The sequence below is a fragment of the Acanthaster planci genome, linkage group LG06 (genome assembly GCF_054643075.1).
Source record: "Acanthaster planci isolate LZ-2023a linkage group LG06, COTS_SCS, whole genome shotgun sequence".
NCBI classification, from domain to species: Eukaryota; Metazoa; Echinodermata; class Asteroidea; order Valvatida; family Acanthasteridae; genus Acanthaster; species Acanthaster planci.
This window is the reverse complement of record NC_141782.1, coordinates 15043804-15065420: the sequence shown is the minus strand read 5'-3', so window position 1 is coordinate 15065420 and position 21617 is coordinate 15043804. Positions and strand designations below refer to the sequence as shown.

At 42.7% G+C, this 21617-nt stretch overlaps 2 protein-coding genes across 2 annotated transcripts; both read right to left on the bottom strand.

Annotated features, from left to right (window-relative positions):
* Nucleotides 1–914: 914 nt before the first annotated feature.
* Nucleotides 915–8152, bottom strand: LOC147798861 (UDP-glucuronosyltransferase 2C1-like). Its single transcript, XM_087137826.1, has 6 exons — nucleotides 7959–8152; nucleotides 7311–7475; nucleotides 5748–6520; nucleotides 5276–5498; nucleotides 3524–3749; nucleotides 915–2393 (listed from the first exon to the last, which is right to left on the bottom strand). The coding sequence occupies exons 2-6, from the start codon at nucleotides 7441–7443 to the stop codon at nucleotides 2114–2116; spliced, it is 1635 nt and encodes a 544-aa protein (XP_086993952.1). The 5' UTR covers nucleotides 7444–7475; nucleotides 7959–8152; the 3' UTR covers nucleotides 915–2113.
* A 4459-nt stretch (nucleotides 8153–12611) lies between these two features.
* On the bottom strand, nucleotides 12612–19796 carry LOC147798860 (UDP-glucuronosyltransferase 2C1-like). Its single transcript, XM_087138229.1, has 6 exons — nucleotides 19417–19796; nucleotides 18702–18866; nucleotides 17151–17923; nucleotides 16691–16913; nucleotides 14845–15070; nucleotides 12612–13714 (listed from the first exon to the last, which is right to left on the bottom strand). Exons 2-6 carry the CDS (start codon nucleotides 18832–18834, stop codon nucleotides 13435–13437), a joined length of 1635 nt encoding a protein of 544 aa, XP_086994355.1. The 5' UTR covers nucleotides 18835–18866; nucleotides 19417–19796; the 3' UTR covers nucleotides 12612–13434.
* Between the last annotated feature and the right edge of the window lie 1821 nt (nucleotides 19797–21617).

Sequence of the window (21617 nt, the reverse complement as noted above, 5' to 3'; positions counted from 1 at the left end):
CACAATAAATTTACAGGCTAAACAGCGCCACTTGAGGACCTAATTACATCACAAATGCTCAGAATTGGACACCCTACATGCAAGTCCAAGCTAGAGGTCCAGTACGTGTCACGCTTCCCAAGTCACCGTGGTTCTAACTCTCCAATATTGAGGATGAGAAATAATATGGATGGAAGTCCAGGGTACAAATGTTCACTGTGGCGCACGCACACAAATCTGTGTAACGTGGCATATTGGATGGGTGCAGCATTTCTCTCGTCTTCCTCATGTGTTCAAGTGGACTGTGCCACCCCGTGGACTGGTTTAGGTTTATGCATCATAGAATGTTACTTGTCTTATGTTACACCTTCAATGTTCTCTAAACATCGCTCTTTGTTAATTTCTAATGGGATGCGGTCCACAGTGCCCCACTCTTCCAAGAATCAAGTACACATTTACAGTAGGCCTACACACCGTATTTCTAGCGCTTTTCTTTTTCACTTGCCACAGCAATAAGCTCATATGAAGTACCGTAATCTATACTGGGGGCCAAATAGAATTCATTCTTTCATTGCCCTACAAACTATGAGAATGTGTTTGACTACATGTATGTGTGCAGTCCTGAGAAGACAAACCCAAGATGTCAGAATTCAGAGGAGGCAGAATTTGAAAAAGGAACTGCATAATTATACAAGATGGTACGTCAACTCTATTACAGCAAAGGAGTTTCAAGTACATCGTAATTCTAGTTCATATCTAAGCTGAATTCTCCTCATGAAAAAAATGTTGGCCACCTCTCCAGTCATTTTGGAATAATCCAGTGAGAAAGCTGTAGACGATACCACGGCGGTGGAACTGCCCACCTTTTAAAAGGTTTTAAGGTTTTAACCCCCCCTCCACCACCACCACCATTTCCCACCAAGCTATTGGCCGTACAAAAAAATTGACCTCTCAACCAAAAAATCTGGGATTCACCCCTGCTCAGGCTTCCCCTCCCACTATCAAACCGTTTCACTACCAGTCAGACATTGACAAAGTGAAGTTACTAAGCCTAAACGTTTGGGCCTAAATTGCTAAAACAAAATTTTCAGGGTCCTGTCAATTTTTTTGTTCTTAAATGTTGGCAACGTTGTTAGTGACATGCATCCATCTTGTGTCTTATCCTCTGCAGATCAAGGGGACGATAAAGACGAGGACCCCAACAATCAGTTTTCCTTCAAGGAATTTGTCAAGAAGGACAAGCGGAAGGCCGTCTATTACAACTCCAAGGAAGGAGACATTGACGGCTTCATCCCAAGCGACAGTGAACCAGTAACATTTAAAATATGGCCCTTTACTTTTTTGAACTGTAATTGTTTCCTCACAAAGCAGCCATGCATGCTGTCTGTTTCACCAGTTGCACATTTTGGAAGGATTAACGCAAAGAATTGATTGGACCAGTATGCACAGTCAGCAGGAAAGAGTCTAACCTTAGTTTTAGATACACCTGGTACAGAATCTCTACAAACTCAAGTGGCCAATAGAGTATAAGGCCGCGACAAAATCAATTGGCTATGGTTAGTCTCTAACCCAGTGGTTTCCACGGGCCTGTTTTGCATACATACGTCAGACATGGCCTGATAAGTGAAACTGTAACAGTTTTGTAAGACGGTGCCCTCAGTGGACTGGATACATGCAAAATGTCCCAATCAATGGATGCATATTGTATAAGGCGCCCTTTATGACTGTATTAGCAAATAGATATATATCGAACGAAAGTAATATATATTGGATGAAACTGATATGCGTAGGACGAAAGTAATAAATATAGAACGACTTTGAAAACACGGCGCAATGGCAAGATAAAAATCAGAGAAGTCTTTTTCAAAGTTGTTCTTTGTAAGGAAGGGCGGCCTTCGTGTAGAGTTCAAATAAAAAATTCTTTTCAACTAACGACAAAGTGTGTTTTGCAAACTAAACAACAACGTGCAAGGGAATAAGGAACCAATCATACACGGTCATCTCACTCTTCACTAAGCAGAAATACAGGAAACGGAGTCTGCGTGGAACAGCAGTGAACGGTGCTTCGTAATTACAACATGTGCTGATTGACATCAAGTTTCGTGGCGTTTATTCGGTGGAAATGCTTATGGCATCATTTGCGTGTATTATACTGCTCTCCTGCTGATTTAGCACGGCAACACAATGCTGATAAACAGAAACGTACGCCCCAGATGAAGAGCACGAATGGAATGGCTAACACACCCGCTACATCCAGCATGTGATACTGAATCCATGACAGCTCTCTGCCCTTCGTCCGTAGGTGCTCGGCGCCGTGGTTGAGAACGTGGTTGATCCAGAAAGTGGCTTTTTCCAATGGCTTTTGCGGCTGGGCCCTGTACCTCTCTGATGCTGCCACTGCGTGACGTTTGTAGCTGTTTAAAAGATCAAAATTTCAGAGCACGGTTTGCAGTTTGGTTTGAAACGGGCCAACTTGTATTTTTAAAATGAAATTTGACTCTTTCTGCATATTGCAAAAGTAATTAATTCCTCTGTCATGTGAATGTCCGCAAAAACCTAAGCAGGACAGAAAAAACACATCAAAAATGGTTTGTTTGGCTAAAGTTTGGTTTCTTCAAAGGTTCTCAAATGAATCATAAGCTGTCGACGTGGAAGTTCTTTAACCGTTGAAATGTAAGCTGCGGTGACAGTGAAAAAGCAATAAGCACGAACACGCAACTTGCTCTAAAGCATTTATCATCTGTCATTGCTATAGGTGCATTTTGTTCTTGTGGACAAGCGATGTGAATATATGCACATTGTGGTTGACATCTGTCGACCATGAGTGCACCTTATAATTGGTTGGCGACAAGGCAGTTCATAATATCTGCGCCCTTCCTAGTAGTCCTGCAGAGAAATCAACCATATAGAGTGCCCAAGGGATTACGTCTAGCACACCTATGTGTACGTGTAGCCCGAGAACCAGCGCATTAATTAGGCGCCTTTTCATGTATACTTGCGTCAACACTTGTGCCAAGCCTTGCGTGTCCGTCAAAATCGCTCCTGGAGCGATTTTGACGGCTAAACGCAACGTACACATGTGTAATGTTAATGGAGTCAATTTTTGTCTGTGAAAGTGAAACACATGAACGCATCATGTACGTAACGCAGTCAAAAACGTACAAAATAATTGTGTAAAGGCTCCCTTAACCTGGTTCCAAATGACGTCACACTTCCTACTCTACCTGGTTCTTAAGTGAGTTCGTTACAAAAGCGGACGCGTCATGATTTGCAGGCTCCCATTTTGGCAATCGCTGAAGTTGCTCGTTAACTTCCACTTCCATGGTTCCATGTAAACGGCGATCAATGCATGTAACCCTATGTGCTCTGCATGTGCAATGGGCGTGGTTTAAACTGAAGTGACGTCACACTTACGAACCGGATAGCCAATTGCCGAAGTGTGCGTGCGTGCTCAAGTTGAGACAGCTGCGTGAGTGTATTGTGCCCCTCGGAATGGCGTCTCATTTGTCTATAGCATCTGAAGTTGACTACATCTATTAATTACCTCAGATTAGATACCACTTTCATGATGAGCTGGTACAGCGTATCACTGTTGACCTCACGTATTCCGCCTTTCACGTACTCTGCCATACCGAGGCTCCACAGACGCAGGAGGTTGTCGACCTGATCGGCAAATAATGGTATCCCCACCACTGGTACGCCGTGGTAGATGGCCTCGAAGGCGCCGTTGATTCCTCCATGATAAATGAACAACTTGGTTTTGTTATGCCCTTGTTTGGGAAAAAAGGGAAGGCTTTTTAATGAATGGTCATCTTACGAACAATTTTGGTATACAGGGAGTGGAGATGACTTTATTGACACGTCGATGCCGATGGCAGCATTTATGGTACACTAGAGTCTTGCGGTCGTAATGATCATGTTTCGACGGCGATGGTGCATCCCTATTTAAACATGGATTAGAACGCCATCACTCAAAATATTCCGATTCGCCGAGCAAAAATGGGAGACTTCATTCACGAAATGCATTTTTCTGCACGAACAGCTGAAATTATTTTGGTTCATGTCCTAAATCCAGCCGTTCCAACCGTCGTCGCTGTTTAACTGCTCCTTTTTTCGAGTAATTTTTATTTTCCAAGACTCAGCGTTGCAGTTTCGAATGGCATAACCAAGTCCGTGCTTTAGTTCCAAGTGAACCCAGCCCAATCGCAGTGGCAGTCGAAATGGTTCCAAGTAGGTTGATTGGGTTCAGTTGCAGTTAACACATAACGGGCAAAAGTGAACCAACGTTACTCAAAAGGAGTTCTTTTTGGTTTTACTAATGTTGGGAACAGTGCCTGCGTAAGGGCGCTATCATCCTTCCAATACTTCTTTTACATATTTAAGTTACAGAGGTAACATGATGTTTTTACTTTTGGCGCTTTCCGTCTACGTAACGTGGTCCCTTTCTGCCGCACCAAATTCTCTCTATAGTTTCCTGCGATTTTGTAGAGAGCGTGGCTCCGGCCATGCTCCTAATGTAACTCTCGGAGAAGAGTATCTCCTTCAGAAATTGTTGTAGGTATATTTTGTATGATCATTTCTCAAAGACGACTGTTAATTGTACAGTGTAGGTCTATTGCATTATATCATCTCTTGCCGTGCCATCCTGCTATTTGTGCACTTACATCTATTTGAGAATAAATCGTGGTTAAAGGAGATTCATGTCATTTGAGTAGGCCTATATCTGTTTCTTGGGTATGTTGAGAGTGCTCGCCCACTTTAGTTAGGGGACCGTTCCTCCTTCCTCCTACCGTCTTACTGACCTAGGGCCGGTCTGCTATAGTAATTTAATTGGTCGCAGAGAAAAGGGGTTATCATCTACTAAGTGACAAACGATGAGCTTAATTTCAGTATATTCGGATGGAATCAGGTGGATGTGTTAACCATGGATGCATCCATTTTCCAATAACAATTCTCCTTGTCTGAGCTGAACTTATTGTAGAGAGAGAGTTGGAACCAAAATGGAAGACTATGCGTCGGTGAACGTGTTTAAAAAAAGTGCACACGATAGCTGTACTGCACATTGAACAGCCATTTTGGTTTCAAAGTCTGCAGTTGGTGCTACAGTCTATATTGTGCTGCTCTAGTGTCAGAGATCTGAAGGGCAACCTCTTCCCCCCGGCCCGGAGTTGGGTGCAAACGACCCCCAAATATGGGAAGAACAGTAAACTGGATAGGGTCTATCTAGCCTTGCAGGCCCACCTTAATCCCAATTAACCCGAACCTATTCAACGGTTGGATATGCATTGCACTTTACCTAGTAAATCTCCCTGAGGCAGCCAGCCAGCCAACAGTGTGTTGTTGCCCAGAGTTGACGGTCTCCACTGCCCAATGAACTTCCAGATGACACGCAGCGGCACCCTGGCCAGGGCAGTGGCGATCATGTCCGCCATTTCGTCGTCCATGAAGTTCGTCAAGGTGCTGACGGAGAACACAACAACACCATCGTCTCCCGAACCTTGTACAAACTCTTCGAAATCCTTGCCAAGGAATGGTGTTGGAAAGCGTATAAATACCGGGGCATAGTTATTTTCTCTCTGGCTTTTTCCCTTTTCTTCTCTTTCAAGGCCAGAGCAGTTGGGCATGTAAATGAAAATTTCTTGGCGCAGGTCGCCATTTAGCGTTTGACTTGAGATAGTTCCTGGTTTGAATTACGTGTGCTTTAAATAGCCGAACACAAATTGCTTTTTCATTTTCATCACTTATCTATCAAAATATATGCGACTTACCGGAGTTAACGGTTGGGCGGATCGCACGGTCACACCACCTGCAAAAACCACGTTGGGCTGCGTGGGACGAGGGTATTCTAGAATGAAATCCCAGTTCATGATGAAGAGGGCCGAGTTCCGCCAAATTCCAAGCATCGAAGTCTCTTTTCGATATCCCGTCTCCTTCCTCTGGGCATCTGTCCAATAATGCCTGCCAATGTCGTACACGATAACAGACAGCGCGTGCATTATGACGTTCTTGACGCGTTGAACGTAGGTCATCGAGTCCGTGAAGTGCGTGAGGTATTCCGGGACGTAACTTAGCGGGGAAGGGGTGTTAGACCAACGGGTGTAAAGCGTACCCAGGGGCCCACCGGCGGCAATGTTCACGTACGGTACATCAAGAACATCGTGTGCCATGATCGAGCAAATGGGTGACACCAGGTCGCATACTACGAGGTCGTACTTGGCTGCTTTCAACGACGGAATCAGATACTCGGGAGAGAGGAAGGCTGTGATCATAGTCTGACTCATATTTGACATGATATTTATTTCTGGGTCATCTAGAAGGCCTAACCAAAGCTTAGCACCCCATAAGAAGGACGACATCTCTCCTGTGAGGGTCTTACGGGCGAAGTAATGGAACAACCTATCTGTTTCTTCGGCGGAAATCGCGCATGGAATGCGTTGAACATTTAAGATTGCTTCCGGCCTCTTGCCATTGTATATTCTATTCCACACACAATCGCCTACCAGCATCGAGATGTTATGGCCTTTCTCAGCAAGCTCCTTACCTAGGCGAAACAGTCATCATTAATATCATCAGAATCTTTATTAAGGCCTATACCAGGCTTTTTACGCACATACACAAAATAAATCAGCATATTATGCGGATAGAAGCGCCCAGATGTAATTTTTTACCCAACACGCTGGGAAAACTCCATAGTCGCAGCTGTTCAGGATACGTTTTTCAAAAGGGGGCGATAGGGGAAGCTTTCACGAGGCGTGAAGACTAGTCTCCTCTCAACACTGACAATAAAACCACTTTCTCATAGGAATTTGTGGCAATCCCAGAGAGCTGTGTAATGAAAACACGCTTCAAGATGGCTGGAATATTTGATACTGTGGCAGTGTCCAAAACTGGCTTCCAGAGCTACGGCTAGGTCTATTGTCAGCGCGTCTCCACATACTTTCAATGGAGTGAAGACCTAGACCTAGCTCTAGACAACAGACTCGGATGCAGCCTATGATGAGAGTAATGTTACTGTTAATACTGTGAAATTCTAAAATTACACTGACACCATGTAGGCCTACTGTGAATTTGGGCTTGTGCATTTTTCTACAGCGCCATAGTAACACTTTTACTCTCGAGTGCCTGCTCACGTCGAGCAATTTTGCCCTTGGGCTGCGTTTGCATGTGTCTAATGTCTGGTAGTGTATTGACCTATCTTCCGCCTTGCATGAACCACGTCATGGACTCATCACCGCTTGATCAGGAGTGTGTTCTTGCTTATTTGCGCGCAAGTTATACTCCTGCCGTTTCTGAACTAAGGAGAATACCATGAAGAATTTCTGAACTCTTACCTAAAAGACTCAGATACAGGTAATGGCTTCCACCAATGAACGAGTCCATTATTAAAATTTTCCTCCCGTCTGCAGTTGACAGGTGTGCGAAGATCATTACGACCGCCGAGTAGATTACTAATAGATGTTTCATGATTTTCTCGGAATAGCACCCAATAACGCTAGCTGTCACAGGGAATGAACAAGATCTTATAGGATTAGCTTAATAGGAGTGGCGGGGATTCGACGGGGACAGCACATTTTGCAAATAGAACCAAAATGATAGGAAAGATCTCTGTCGAAATAAAGGTCCCAGGCAGCAAGATAATAACATTCATATCTGTTGTAATACAAACTCATGTTGCTGGTATATATGCCTACTGTTTCTTTTAATGACTGATTTCTATTCACACCCCGTGCAACAAAAGCACTGGCGTGGAGGCAGCAGTAATGCAAACCCTTTATTCGATATTCTGTGATGTTCAATGTTTGGCAGCCAGGCAGTCACCAGAATCGACTTCCGTTCTCAATTTCAAGCAAATTTTTTGCCATTATGTGACAGTTGCCCTTGTCTTGCTAAGACACGCCTTAATTGAATTGGATATTTTTTTTTTATTTTTGAAATCTTACAATTTAATTAATGTAAAACAGAATTCAAAGTAAACTTACCCTGTGCTACTGACCAACTCGATCTTGTGTACTTCGTATTTCTGCAGTACCCACAGCATGCCGCAGTGCTAACGCTTATCACACACTTAACAACTTATGAAGCCCAATAACACCAAATTAACACTCTTGGTGGCAAGCAATACCGTGGTACTATGCACGGTGCGCGCGCCGATCATGTCGTAACAACATGTTGACATAATAATCCAACTTCGCTCGTCGTCCAGCGCCCGAACAGGGCGATGGGAAGGTTTGATGGCCTTGCACATATTTTAGTGAAGGAAATACGTCACACGCAGTCACAGCTAATGACGCGCTGAGAATTGCGGGTAAATTTCTGCCAAGCGCGCGAGCTCGCTCAATATGACTGTCATCAATTCGATATAATTCCTTTTTCTTCCTCATTACTGTAACTTTAATATTCTCACTACACTTTATTAGTTCATTCAAAATTGATCAAGAAAACCAATGATTTGAAATGTATCGCCAAAAGACACCTGACCAGTGATACTTAGTAAGAAGATAAATTACTGTGGTTGTACCAAGGCCATGTTTTCACGATACAAGCTGACATGTCGCTCATCAAAGCATTGCCATTGGCTAACCAAAAATTTCAAATAACCTTCATTAACGGAAAGTGATAACCTCGCGGTTGGGAGTTGTGCATAGTTGCCAATCACAATGCATAGTCATCAGACTTTCCCAGCGCCTTGTTCGGGGCGACGAGCGCAAACTCCAGCTAGGCTCAAGCATTCAATTGAAGGACTGCAGTATATGTTATGCTTAACAGAATTTTGGGAAGAAAAATAGGTGAAAAATAAAACTTTGAATATTTGCCCATCCGTTCAACTGTTGGGGAGTTTTGCGCAACGAAAAAAATCTGATTTTAAGAAGTAGAGGTGGGACAGCAATTAAATCTTCAGCAATGCCGATTATTTTATTTCTTTTTATATCATCTATTTTAAAATACATTGTAATTACAGGTTATATAATGAATTATATGCCTAACTGCCCTATATTCACTTAAGGAAGTGAAAATTAGGAAAAAGTCTGGTTATGATTTTTTTTTTAATTTACACCATTAAAATTCCCTGCGAAGAGCGCCTAGCCTCAGTTGCTGAGTCTGTGTTGCTTATTTCTTAATTGAAAACATTTACTGCCAAATGCAATCACCTCCCATCTGATCTTACCTCTATACATGCCTAACAACCTGCTTTGGTCACCTTTAACGTCAGGGTTTACCTTGAGCCAGGAAAACAAATTCAAACCTGCACTAGTTTAACAGAGTCTGAAAGTTGACCCCTGATGACGCGCTTCCGGAACCCTTGGATAGGAAAAAAACGCCCAAAGATTTTAGAATTTGTAATATTTTTTCGTCCCGTTACTTCTTTAAAAAGTCCAACTGAGAAAAGGGGCTTTGGAAAATATTTGCTAGTATATCAATTTGAAACCTAAAGAGGAATATCCTGCCATAAATTGACCCATCAGTTCCGAAAATCTAAAATACATGAAGAGCAGTGCAACAAGGCAGTCTCGTACGCAGATGGACATTCACGGTTTGAAATTTTATACTAGTCCGTCGGTAAAAGCCGAAGTAAAAACAGATCAAAATATGTTACACAGTCTTATAATTAATAAGAAATAAACTTAAAGCAATATTCTACTTCAATTATGAAAGATTCTAATCTTTTATTTAACCTTTGCTGACAACAACTGTGCGATGTCAACAACTCAACGGAATCTGGAACTCATCGACTGCAAGTAGGTAAATCTTTGCAACGTTGTACAATCTCGTTTTCACGTGGATAAGCACGGGCAGTGAAAACAAACGTGCATGAACATGGAGACCTGGGTACGATACCGCCGGACGTGAGAGGTCGTTAAATAAAGAAAATTCGTTTTTTACCCATCTCCATGAAACTTTTCCTAAATGTTACTTGAGGATGACAAAGGTAAAATTCCAACATGGGTGTTTCATGGGGTTGTTTCAGTTAAGAATTATTCTTCCAAAATTATCGAACATGATAGACGGCCCAAATGTAAAATCCCTATACGAGAGGGTTCTGGAAGCTCGCTGCGCATGCGTGACCTTTTACTTTCAGGCTCTATTGCCAAAAATTAACTTACTCAGTGAACCCCATCGTATTTACTTTTTAACTAGTGACAACAGTTTGGTTCCCGGGTTCTGTGCTGATTGTTGTAGATACTAACATTACGCATTGGCAGATTCCCTCTCCCGGCCCTTGAACGAGGAGTTTTATGTATTAATTTATTTTAGTAACGAAAGGGGGTTTGCAGGGAATGTTTTATTTCCCATTTCCTCTCTAAATCATGTAAACCGTCACGATAGCGTCTTCCCTTTGAAAGGCCATGTTACGATAAGATATTTCAGAGCCACCGGCCCCCTGTCTGAGCCCACCTCTCCAGTTTTGCGGAGTTTGCATTGGTTGCATGTGGATGCTCGGATATTATTCAAGCTTTTGACGATAACAAATAAATGCATGCATGGATCCGGACCAAGTTACCTTCAGGAGTTAATCAAGGAATATCATTCACTTTGGGAAACTTTGTTCACTGTGACCTTCTACAGATCTGCTGACTCATTATCCAGTTCACACAAAGACATATGGCCGGCGGGCATGCATCTCCGGAGTTGTGGAACAGTCTTCCAAACGGTATAAACCATGCCTTACAGTAATTGAAAATCTCAAAATAAAACTAAAGACTTCCCTGCTTAATCGATCAGTGCTATAAAGACATTTCGTAATAATTATGCGCTATATAGGAACTCAGTGGTACTTTATACAATCCTCCCGAAGACTTGGTTTTTGTTCCATCCGGTTTGTATATGGCATTGATTGCCGTGTATGGCTCTTCAACCCCAGTAGAAAACGCCTGTACTTCACGTGCAGTGAAACTGGAAATTCTTTGAGGGTTTTTTGGGAGGAGAGGGGGGCTGGGTGGTCCTTTAATCGAGAGGTGCACCAGTCTAAAGTTTCTTTTGCTGCCTTGGGATTCGTTCATTTACAGCAGACGATATGGAGTCATTTTCAGGAGAAATTTGCCATTAGACTGATATTCTTCAGGTAGCAGAAGCAAAAATAACCGTAAATATATTAGACCAGCGTCCGCAAAAAAAATTCTGCATTGCAGCCAGTTCTCGAGTTAAAAAGTTTAAGAAACACCAGGTTTTAGAAACATAACTAAACCAATTTTTCCTCAATTAATTTGAACGCAAAGGGGTTGACTGCTATAAATTGGCCACTAGTTTTTTTTTAAATAGAAATTTCCACCTTGTTCAGACCCCTTCAAAAAAGAACGATAAAGTGGAAAAGAAGCCATTTTGAAAAATAGTCCCACCACAATAAATTTACAGGCTAAACAGCGCCACTTGAGGACCTAATTACATCACAAATGCTCAGAATTGGACACCCTACATGCAAGTCCAAGCTAGAGGTCCAGTACGTGTCACGCTTCCCAAGTCACCGTGGTTCTAACTCTCCAATATTGAGGATGAGAAATAATATGGATGGAAGCCCAGGGTACAAATGTTCACTGTGGCGCACGCACACAAATCTGTGTAACGTGGCATATTGGATGGGTGCAGCATTTCTCTCGTCTTCCTCATGTGTTCAAGTGGACTGTGCCACCCCGTGGACTGGTTTAGGTTTATGCGTCATAGAATGTTACTTGTCTTATGTTACACCTTCAATGTTCTCTAAACATCGCTCTTTGTCAATTTCTAATGGGATGCGGTCCACAGTGCCCCACTCTTCCAAGAATCAAGTACACATTTACAGTAGGTCTACACACCGTATTTCTAGCGCTTTTCTTTTTCACTTGCCACAGCAATAAGCTCATATGAAGTACCGTAATCTATACTGGGGGCCAAATAGAATTCATTCTTTCATTGCCCTACAAACTATGAGAATGTGTTTGACTACATGTATGTGTGCAGTCCTGAGAAGACAAACCCAAGATGTCAGAATTCAGAGGAGGCAGAATTTGAAAAAGGAACTGCATAATTATACAAGATGGTACGTCAACTCTATTACAGCAAAGGAGTTTCAAGTACATCGTAATTCTAGCTCATATCTAAGCTGAATTCTCCTCATGAAAAAAATGTTGGCCACCTCTCCAGTCATTTTGGAATAATCCAGTGAGAAAGCTGTAGACGATACCACGGCGGTGGAACTGCCCACCTTTTAAAAGGTTTTAAGGTTTTAACCCCCCCCTCCACCACCACCACCATTTTCCACCAAGCTATTGGCCGTACAAAAAAATTGACCTCTCAACCAAAAAATCTGGGATTCACCCCTGCTCAGGCTTCCCCTCCCACTATCAAACCGTTTCACTACCAGTCAGACATTGACAAAGTGAAGTTACTGAGCCTAAACGTTTGGGCTTAAATTGCTAAAACAAAATTTTCAGGGTCCTGTCAATTTTTTTGTTCTTAAATGTTGGCAACGTTGTTTTAGTGACATGCATCCATCTTGTGTCTTATCCTCTGCAGATCAAGGGGACGATAAAGACGAGGACCCAAACAATCAGTTTTCCTTCAAGGAATTTGTCAAGAAGGACAAGCGGAATGCCGTCTATTACAACTCCAAGGAAGGAGACATTGACAGCTTCATCCCAAACGACAGTGAACCGGTAACATTTAAAATATGGCCCCTTACTTTTTTGAACTGTAATTGTTTCCTCACAAAGCAGCCATGCATGCTGTCTGTTTCACCAGTTGCACATTTTGGAAGGACTAACGCAAAGCATTGATTGGACCAGTATGCACAGTTGGCAGGAAGGAATCTCACCTTAGTTTTAGATACACCTGGTACAGAATCTCTACAAACTCAAGTGGCCAATAGAGTATAAGGCCGCGACAAAATCAATTGGCTATGGTTAGTCTCTAACCCAGTGGTTTCCACGGGCCTGTTTTGCATACATACGTCATACGACATGGCCTGATAAGTGAAACTGTAACAGTTTTGTAAGACGGTGCCCTCAGTGGACTGGATACATGCAAAATGTCCCAATCAATGGATGCATATTGTATAAGGCGCCCTTTATGACTGTATTAGCAAATAGATATATATCGAACGAAAGTAATATATATTGGATGAAACTGATATGCGTAGGACGAAAGTAATAAATATAGAACGACTTTGAAAACACGGCGCAATGGCAAGATAAAAATCAAAGAAGTCTTTTTCAAAGTTGTTCTTTGTAAGGAAGGGCGGCCTTCGTGTAGAGTTCAAATAAAAAATTCTTTTCAACTAACGACAAAGTGTGTTTTGCAAACTAAACAACAACGTGCAAGGGAATAAGGAACCAATCATACACGGTCATCTCACTCTTCACTAAGCAGAAATACAGGAAACGGAGTCTGCGTGAAACAGCAGTGAACGGTGCTTCGTAATTACAACATGTGCTGATTGACATCAAGTTTCGTGGCGTTTATTCGGTGGAAATGCTTATGGCATCATTTGCGTGTATTATACTGCTCTCCTGCTGATTTAGCACGGCAACACAATGCTGATAAACAGAAACGTACGCCCCAGATGAAGAGCACGAATGGAATGGCTAACACACCCGCTACATCCAGCATGTGATACTGAATCCATGACAGCTCTCTGCCCTTCGTCCGTAGGTGCTCGGCGCCGTGGTTGAGAACGTGGTTGATCCAGAAAGTGGCTTTTTCCATTGGCTTTTGCGGCTGGGCCCTGTACCTCTCTGATGCTGCCACTGCGTGACGTTTGTAGCTGTTTAAAAGATCAAAATTTCAGAGCACGGTTTGCAGTTTGGTTTGAAACGGGCCAACTTGTATTTTTAAAATGAAATTTGACTCTTTCTGCATATTGCAAAAGTAATTAATTCCTCTGTCATGTGAATGTCCGCAAAAACCTAAGCAGGACAGAAAAACACATCAAAAATGGTTTGTTTGGCTAAAGTTTGGTTTCTTCAAAGGTTCTCAAATGAATCATAAGCTGTCGACGTGGAAGTTCTTTAACCGTTGAAATGTAAGCTGCGGTGACAGTGAAAAAGCAATAAGCACGAACACGCAACTTGCTTTAAAGCATTTATCATCTGTCATTGCTATAGGTGCATTTTGTTCTTGTGGACAAGCGATGTGAATATATGCACATTGTGGTTGACATCTGTCGACCATGAGTGCACCTTATAATTGGTTGGCGACAAGGCAGTTCATAATATCTGCGCCCTTCCTAGTAGTCCTGCAGAGAAATCAACCATATAGAGTGCCCAAGGGATTACGTCTAGCACACCTATGTGTACGTCTAACGCGAGAACCAGCGCATTAATTAGGCGCCTTTTCATGTATACTTGCGCCAACACTTGTGCCAAGCCTTGCGTGTCAGTCAAAACCGCTCCTGGAGCGATTTTGACGGCTAAACGCAACGTACACATGTGTTATGTTAATAGAGTCAATTTTTGTGTCTGTGAAAGTGAAACACATGAACGCATCATGTACGTAACGCATCCAAAAACGTACGTAAAAATTGTGTAAAGGCTCCCTTAACCTGGTTCCAAATGACGTCACACTTCGTACTCTACCTGGTTCTTAAGTGACTTCGTTACAAAAGCGGACGCATCATGATTTGCAGGATCCCATTTTGGCAATCGCTGAAGTTGCTCGTTAACTTCCACTTCCATGGTTCCATGTAAACGGCGATCAATGCATGTAACCCTATGTGCTCTGCATGTGCAATGGGCGTGGTTTAAACTGAAGTGACGTCACACTTACGAACCGGATAGCCAATTGCCGAAGTGCGCGTGCGTGCTCAAGTTGAGACAGCTGCGTGAGTGAATAGTGCCCTCGGAATGGCGTATCATTTGTCTATAGCATCTGAAGTTGACTACATGTATTAATTACCTCGGATTAGATACCACTTTCATGATGAGCTGGTACAGCGTATCACTGTTGACCTCACGTATTCCGCCTGTCACGTACTCTGCCATACCGAGGCTCCACAGACGCAGGAGGTTGTCGACCTGATCCGCAAATAATGGTATCCCCACCACTGGTACGCCGTGGTAGATGGCCTCGAAGGCGCCGTTGATTCCTCCATGATAAATGAACAACTTGGTTTTGTTATGCCCTTGTTTGGGAAAAAAGGGAAGGCTTTTTAATGAATGGTCGTCTTACGAACAATTTTTGTATACAGGTAGTGGAGATGACTTTATTGACACGTTGATGCCGATGGCAGCATTTATGGTACACTAGAGTCTTGCGGTCGTACTGATCATGTTTCGACGGCGATGGTGCATCCCTATTTAAACATGGAATTAGAACGTCATCACTCAAAATATTCCGATTCGCCTGGCAAAAATGGGAGACTTCATTCACGAAATGCATTTTTCTGCACGAACGGCTGAAATTATTTTGGTTCATGTCCTAAATCGAGCCGTTCCACCCGTCGTCGCTGTTTAACTGCTCCTTTTTTCGAGTAATTTTTATTTTCCAAGACTCAGCGTTGCAGTTTCGAATGGCATAATCAAGTCCGTGCTTTAGTTCCAAGTGAACCCAGACCAATCGCAGTGGCAGTCGAAATGGTTCCAAGTCGGTTGAAAGGGTTCAGTTGCAGTTAACACATAACGGGCAAAAGTGAACCAACGTTGCTCAAAAGGAGTTCTTTTTGGTTTTACTAATGTTGGGAACAGTGCCTGCGTAAGGGCGCCATCATCCTTCCAATACTTCTTTTACATATTTAAGTTACAGAGGTAACATGATGTTTTTACTTTTGGCGCTTTCCGTCTACGTAACGTGGTCCCTTTCTGCCGCACCAAATTCTCTCTATAGTTTCCTGCGATTTTGTAGAGAGCGTGGCTCCGACCATGCTCCTAATGTAACTCACGGAGAAGAGTATCTCCTTCAGAAATTGTTGTAGGTATATTTTGTATGATCATTTCCAAAGACGACTGCTAATTGTATAGTGTAGGCCTATTGCATTATATCATCTCTTGCCGTGCCATCCTGCTATTTGTGCACTTACTACTATTTGAGAATAAATCATGGTTAAAGGAGATTCATGTCATTTGAGTAGGCTTGTATCTGTTTCTTTGGCATATTGAGAGTGCTCGTCCACTTTAATTAGGGGACCCTTCCTCCTTCCTCCTACCGTCCCACTGACCTAGGGCTGGTCTGCTATAGTAATTTTATTTGGTCACAGAGAAAAGGGGTTATCATCTACTGAGTGACAAACGATGAGCTTAATTTCAGTATATTCGGATGGAATTAGGTGGATGTGTAAACCATGGGTGCATCCATTTTCATGCTAAGTTCAAATAACAATTTTCTTTGTCTAAGCTGAGCTGATTATAGAGAGAGAGTTGAAACTAAAATGGTAGATTATGCGTCAGTGAACGTGGATAAAAAACTGTACACGATAGCTGTACTTCATATTGAACAGCCATTTTGGTTCCAAAGTCAGCAGTTGGTGCTACTCTCTATATTATGGTGCTCTAGTGTCAGAGATCTGAATGGCAACCTCTTCCCCCCGGAGTTGGGTACAAACGACCCCCAAATATGGGAAGGACAGTAAAGTTAGGCATTAAATTCTGGTTCCTTGGTTCCATGTAAGTCTGTGTGCAGTGGGCGTGGTTTAAACTGAAGTGACGTCACACTTACGAACTGGATAGGGTTGATCTAGCCTTGCAGGCCCACCTTAATCCCAACCAACCCGAACCTATTCAACGGTTGGATATGCATTGCACTTTACCTAGTAAATCTCCCTGAGGCAGCCAGCCAGCCAACAACGTGTTGTTGCCCAGAGTTGACGGTCTCCGCTGCCCAACGAACTTCCAGATGACACGCAGCGGCACCCTGGCCAGGGCAGTGGCGATCATGTCCGCCATGTCGTCGTCCATGAAGTTCGTCAAGGTGCTGACGGAGAACACAACAACACCATCGTCTCCCGAACCTTGTACAAACTCTTCGAAATCCTTGCCAAGGAATGGCGTTGGAAAGCGTATAAATACCGGGGTATAGTTATTTTCTCTCTGGCTTTATCCCTTTTCTTCTCTCTCAAGGCCAGAGCAGTTGGGCATGTAAATGAAAATTTCTTGGCGCAGGTCGCCATTTAGCGTTTGACTTGGCTTGAATTGCGAGCGCTTTAAATAGCGGAACTCAAATTGCTTGTTTATTTTCATTACTTATTTATCAAAATATATGCGACTTACCGGAGTTAACGGTTGGGCGGATCGCACGGACACACCACCTGCAAAAACCACGTTGGGCTGCGTGGGACGAGGGTATTCTAGAATGAAATCCCAGTTCATGATGAAGAGGGCCGAGTTCCGCCAAATTCCAAGCATCGAAGTCTCTTTACGATATCCCATCTCTTTCCTCTGGGCATCTATCCCATAATGCCTGCCAATGTCGTGCACGATAACAGACAGCGCGTGCATTATGACGTTCTCGACGCGTTGCAGGTAGGTCATCGAGTCCGTGAAGTGCGTGAGGTATTCCGGGACGTAACTTAGCGGGGAAGGGGTGTTAGACCAACGGGTGTAACGCGTACCCAGGGGCCCACCGGTGGCAATGTTCACGTACGGTACATTAAGAATATCGTGTGCCATGATCGAGCACATGGGTGACATCAGGTCGCATACTACGAGGTCGTACTTGGCTGCTTTCAACGACGGAATCAGATACTCGGGAGAGAGGAAGGCTGTGATCATAGTCTGACTCATATTTGTCATGATATTTATTTCTGGGTCATCTAGAAGGCCTAACCAAAGCTTAGTAACCCATAAGAAGGACGACATCTCTCCTGTGAGGGTCTTACGGGCGAAGTAATTGAACAACCTATCTGTTTCTTCGGCGGAAATCGCACATGGAATGCTTTGAACATTTAAGATTGCTTCCGGCCTCTTGCCATTGTATATTCTTTTCCACACACAATCGCCTACCAGCATCGAGATGTTATGGCCTTTCTCAGCAAGCTCCTTACCTAGGCGAAACAGTCATCATTAATATCATCAGAATCTTTATTTAGGCCTATATCAGGCTTTTTACGCACATACACAAAATAAATCAGCATATTATGCGGATAGAATTGCCCAGATGCAATTTTTTACCCAACACGCTGGGAAAACTCCACAGTCGCAACTGTTCAGGATATGTTTTTCAAAAGGGGGCGATAGGGGAAGCTTTCATGAGGCATGAAGACTAGCCTCCTCTCAACACTGACAATAAAACCACTTTCTCATAGGAATTTGTGGCAATCCCAGAAAACACGCTTCAAGGTGGCTGGAATATTTGATACTGTGGCCGTGTCCGAAACAGGCTTCCAGAGCTACGGCTAGGTCTATTGTCTGCGCGTCTCCACATACTTTCAATGGAGTGAAGACCTAGACCTAGCTCTAGACCACAGATTCGGATGCAGCCTATGATGAGAGTAATGTTACTGTTAATACTGTGAAATTCTAAAATTACACTGATGCCATGTAGGCCTACTGTGATTTGGGGCTTGTGCATTTTTCTACAGCGCCATAGTAACACTTTTACTCTCGAGTGCCTGCTCACGTCGAGCAATTATTCCCTTCTTGGGCTGCGTTTGCATGTGTCTAATGTCTGGTAGTGTATTGACCTATCTTCCGCCTGCATGAACCACGTCATACACTCATCACCGCTTGATCAGGAGTGTGTTCTTGCTTATTTGCGCGCAAGTTATACTCCTGCCGTTTCTAAACTAAGGAGAATATCATGAAGAATTTCTGAACTCTTACCTAAAAGACTCAGATACATGTAATGGCTTCCACCAATGAACGAGTCCATTATTAAAATTTCCTTGCCGTCTGCAGTTGACAGGTGTGCGAAGATCATTACGACCGCCAAGTAGATTATTACTAGATGTTTCATGATTTTCTCGGAATAGCACCCGATAACGCTCGCTGTCACAGGGAATGTACAAGATCGGATAGGATTAGCTGAACTCTTTAATAGGAGTGGCAGGGATTCGACGGGGACAGCACATTTTGCAAATAGAACCAAAATGATAGGAAAGATTTCTGTCGAAATAAAGGTCCCACCCAGGCACCAAGATAATAACATCCATGTCTGTTGTATCACAAACTCATCTTGCTGGTATATATGCTTACTGTTTCTTTTAATGATTGATTTCTATTCAAGAGAGGCTTTGCGTGGCTGCGATCTTGCAGGGCAGTTTCTTTGTTCCACAGGGAAACTTCCTTATGCAACAAACGCACTGGCGTGGAGGCAGCAGTAATGCAAACCCTTTATTCGATATTCTGTGATGTTCAATGTTTGGCAGCCATGCAGTCACCAGAATCGACTTTCGGTCTCAATTTCAAGCAAATTTTTTGCCATTATGCGACAGTTGCCCTTGTCTTGCTAAGACCACGCCTGAATTGAATTGGATATTTTTTATTTTTGAAATATTACGATTTAATTAATGTAAAACACAATTCAAAATAAATTTACCCTTTGCTGCTGACCAACTCGATCTTGTGTACTTCGTATCTTTGCAATACCCGCAGCATGCCGTAGTGCTAAAGCTAATCACACATCTCACTGCTTATGAAGCCTAACAACACCAAATTAACACTCTCGGTGGCAAGCAATACCGTGGTATTATGCACGGTGCACGCGCTGGTCATGCCGTAACAACATGTTGACATAATAATCCAACTTCGCTCGTCGTCCAGCGCCCGAACAGGGCGATGGGAAGGTTTGATGGCATTGCACAGATTTTAGTGAAGGAAATACGTCACACGCAGTCACAGCTAATGACGCGCAGAGAACTGAGGGTAAATTTCTGCCAAGTGCGCCATCTCGCTCAAGTACTAGTAAATCTCCCGCTGAGAAACTTCATCTATTAGGCCTTCATCAATTTTCTTTCTGCCTTTAAACACAAGACTTCCTTTCTTAAGACCTTCATGCTGATTGAATAGAGACAGGCAAAGTTTACATTATTTGTGATTTGACAGGCCTAAGGGTGACCAACAACATCTCAAGGAGTGAAAACAGACAGAGAAAATTGAAAACGGGCTAGCACAAATGATGATGGAAAGAGGTATTTTAAAGGTCTGCATGGTAGAAATTTGATGAAGTCTGTGGTAGCACCATGTAAAATTCTTCTGAAAATGGACAGACCACGCAAATATTGGGGGCACCGGTCTTTTCAATATTTTACCCCACTCACAGCAAACAGAATTATTTCTCCAAAGTTGGTTTGTAATGATTCAGCCATCTTGTTAATCGCTAAAGAACACCGTGGGCATCTACATGTGTAACTACTAAGCAGCTTCCCAAAACAATCGAGATAAAGAACTATAGAGGTGAACAAATGATTTGTACGAACTAACATTCTCAATCATTATATAAATTAGCATTCACCCAAACATACTGAGATAAATGCTAAGATACTGTACGTATATTTACAAAATATTGGCAGGGGAAAAAATGAGCTACAACTCAAAAGGGAAAGATGTTCCAAAAAATGTTCAAAAAAAGCACATTCTGAAATAGCCACCTAATTATCGTGGCTGACTTCCGAATCTAAAGTTCATGTCCTAAGTGACTGTGTTTCACATGGCACCAACCAGTACCGTCTTATTGCAGCTTCCCGTGCTGATTACCATTTGATGGGAAAGTGGCTGGCATTCTGCTCGAATCCCGAGACAAAATTATGCATGCACCATCAGGCATGCCATGCACCATCAGGCATACCATGCACATGAGAGCAAGGTGCCGGTACCTGTAGTTTTTGTGGGCACCTGGTGTGCAAGAAACACTTATAAAATCTCAGGACGTCTGCGAGTAGTAAAACTCTTCTGGTACGTGCATTCGTAGCCATGTGCCACATGAACTGGTACCGATGTACATGCACACAACCACTCAGACAGCCTCGTGTAACATCATGCGTTGCAAGTGGTGCGCTAACTTGCTACACAAAGCGTGGTGGTGAACATGCATGTATATCTACCGGTAATTAGTCTTATGCAATAACAACTACCAGGACAAATGTACAAGTGTGTGGGACTGTGTATTTTTTGGCATTCCCTATAATACCTAGCATAAATTTTATTGTTTGTAAATAATATTGACAGAGTAGAAGCACCACATGCACATACAGCCTGTAACTGCTGTCTAAATGTACATGTACATGTATATGGACATAATCATGTACATGTACATGTACGTGTAATGGAGTCTTGTCAGTACATGAACATTTACCCTAGATGCAAAATCTTCCAAATGCCAATGCAGCAGCATTCAATGGAGATATCAAAAAAGAAGAGGTACGAGTAAATCCAAGTCACAAATGAATTTGGCAAGTCAGAAGTCCTTAAGTCATGTTTTTGGATCACCTCTATCGGATGTGATGACTGACAGCTGACGGACAGTAACAGTTTCTTAAGGTTTTAGATTTATAAGCTTTGCTGATACATTAATTTTGAGCAAGTTTGGTTTTATATTTTCAGATTCGTTCCATCAAGTTTTATTTTCGTTCTACATGTATTACTTTCGTCGTATATTTATTGGTTTGCGTTTTATGTTTACCTGTTTTTGATAATACATTTCCACAAGTTTGGCTCTATATTTTAAGATTCGTTTAATATAGTTTTATTTTTGTTCTATATTTACAGTTTTCGTCTTAAATTTATTAGATTTGGTTTTAT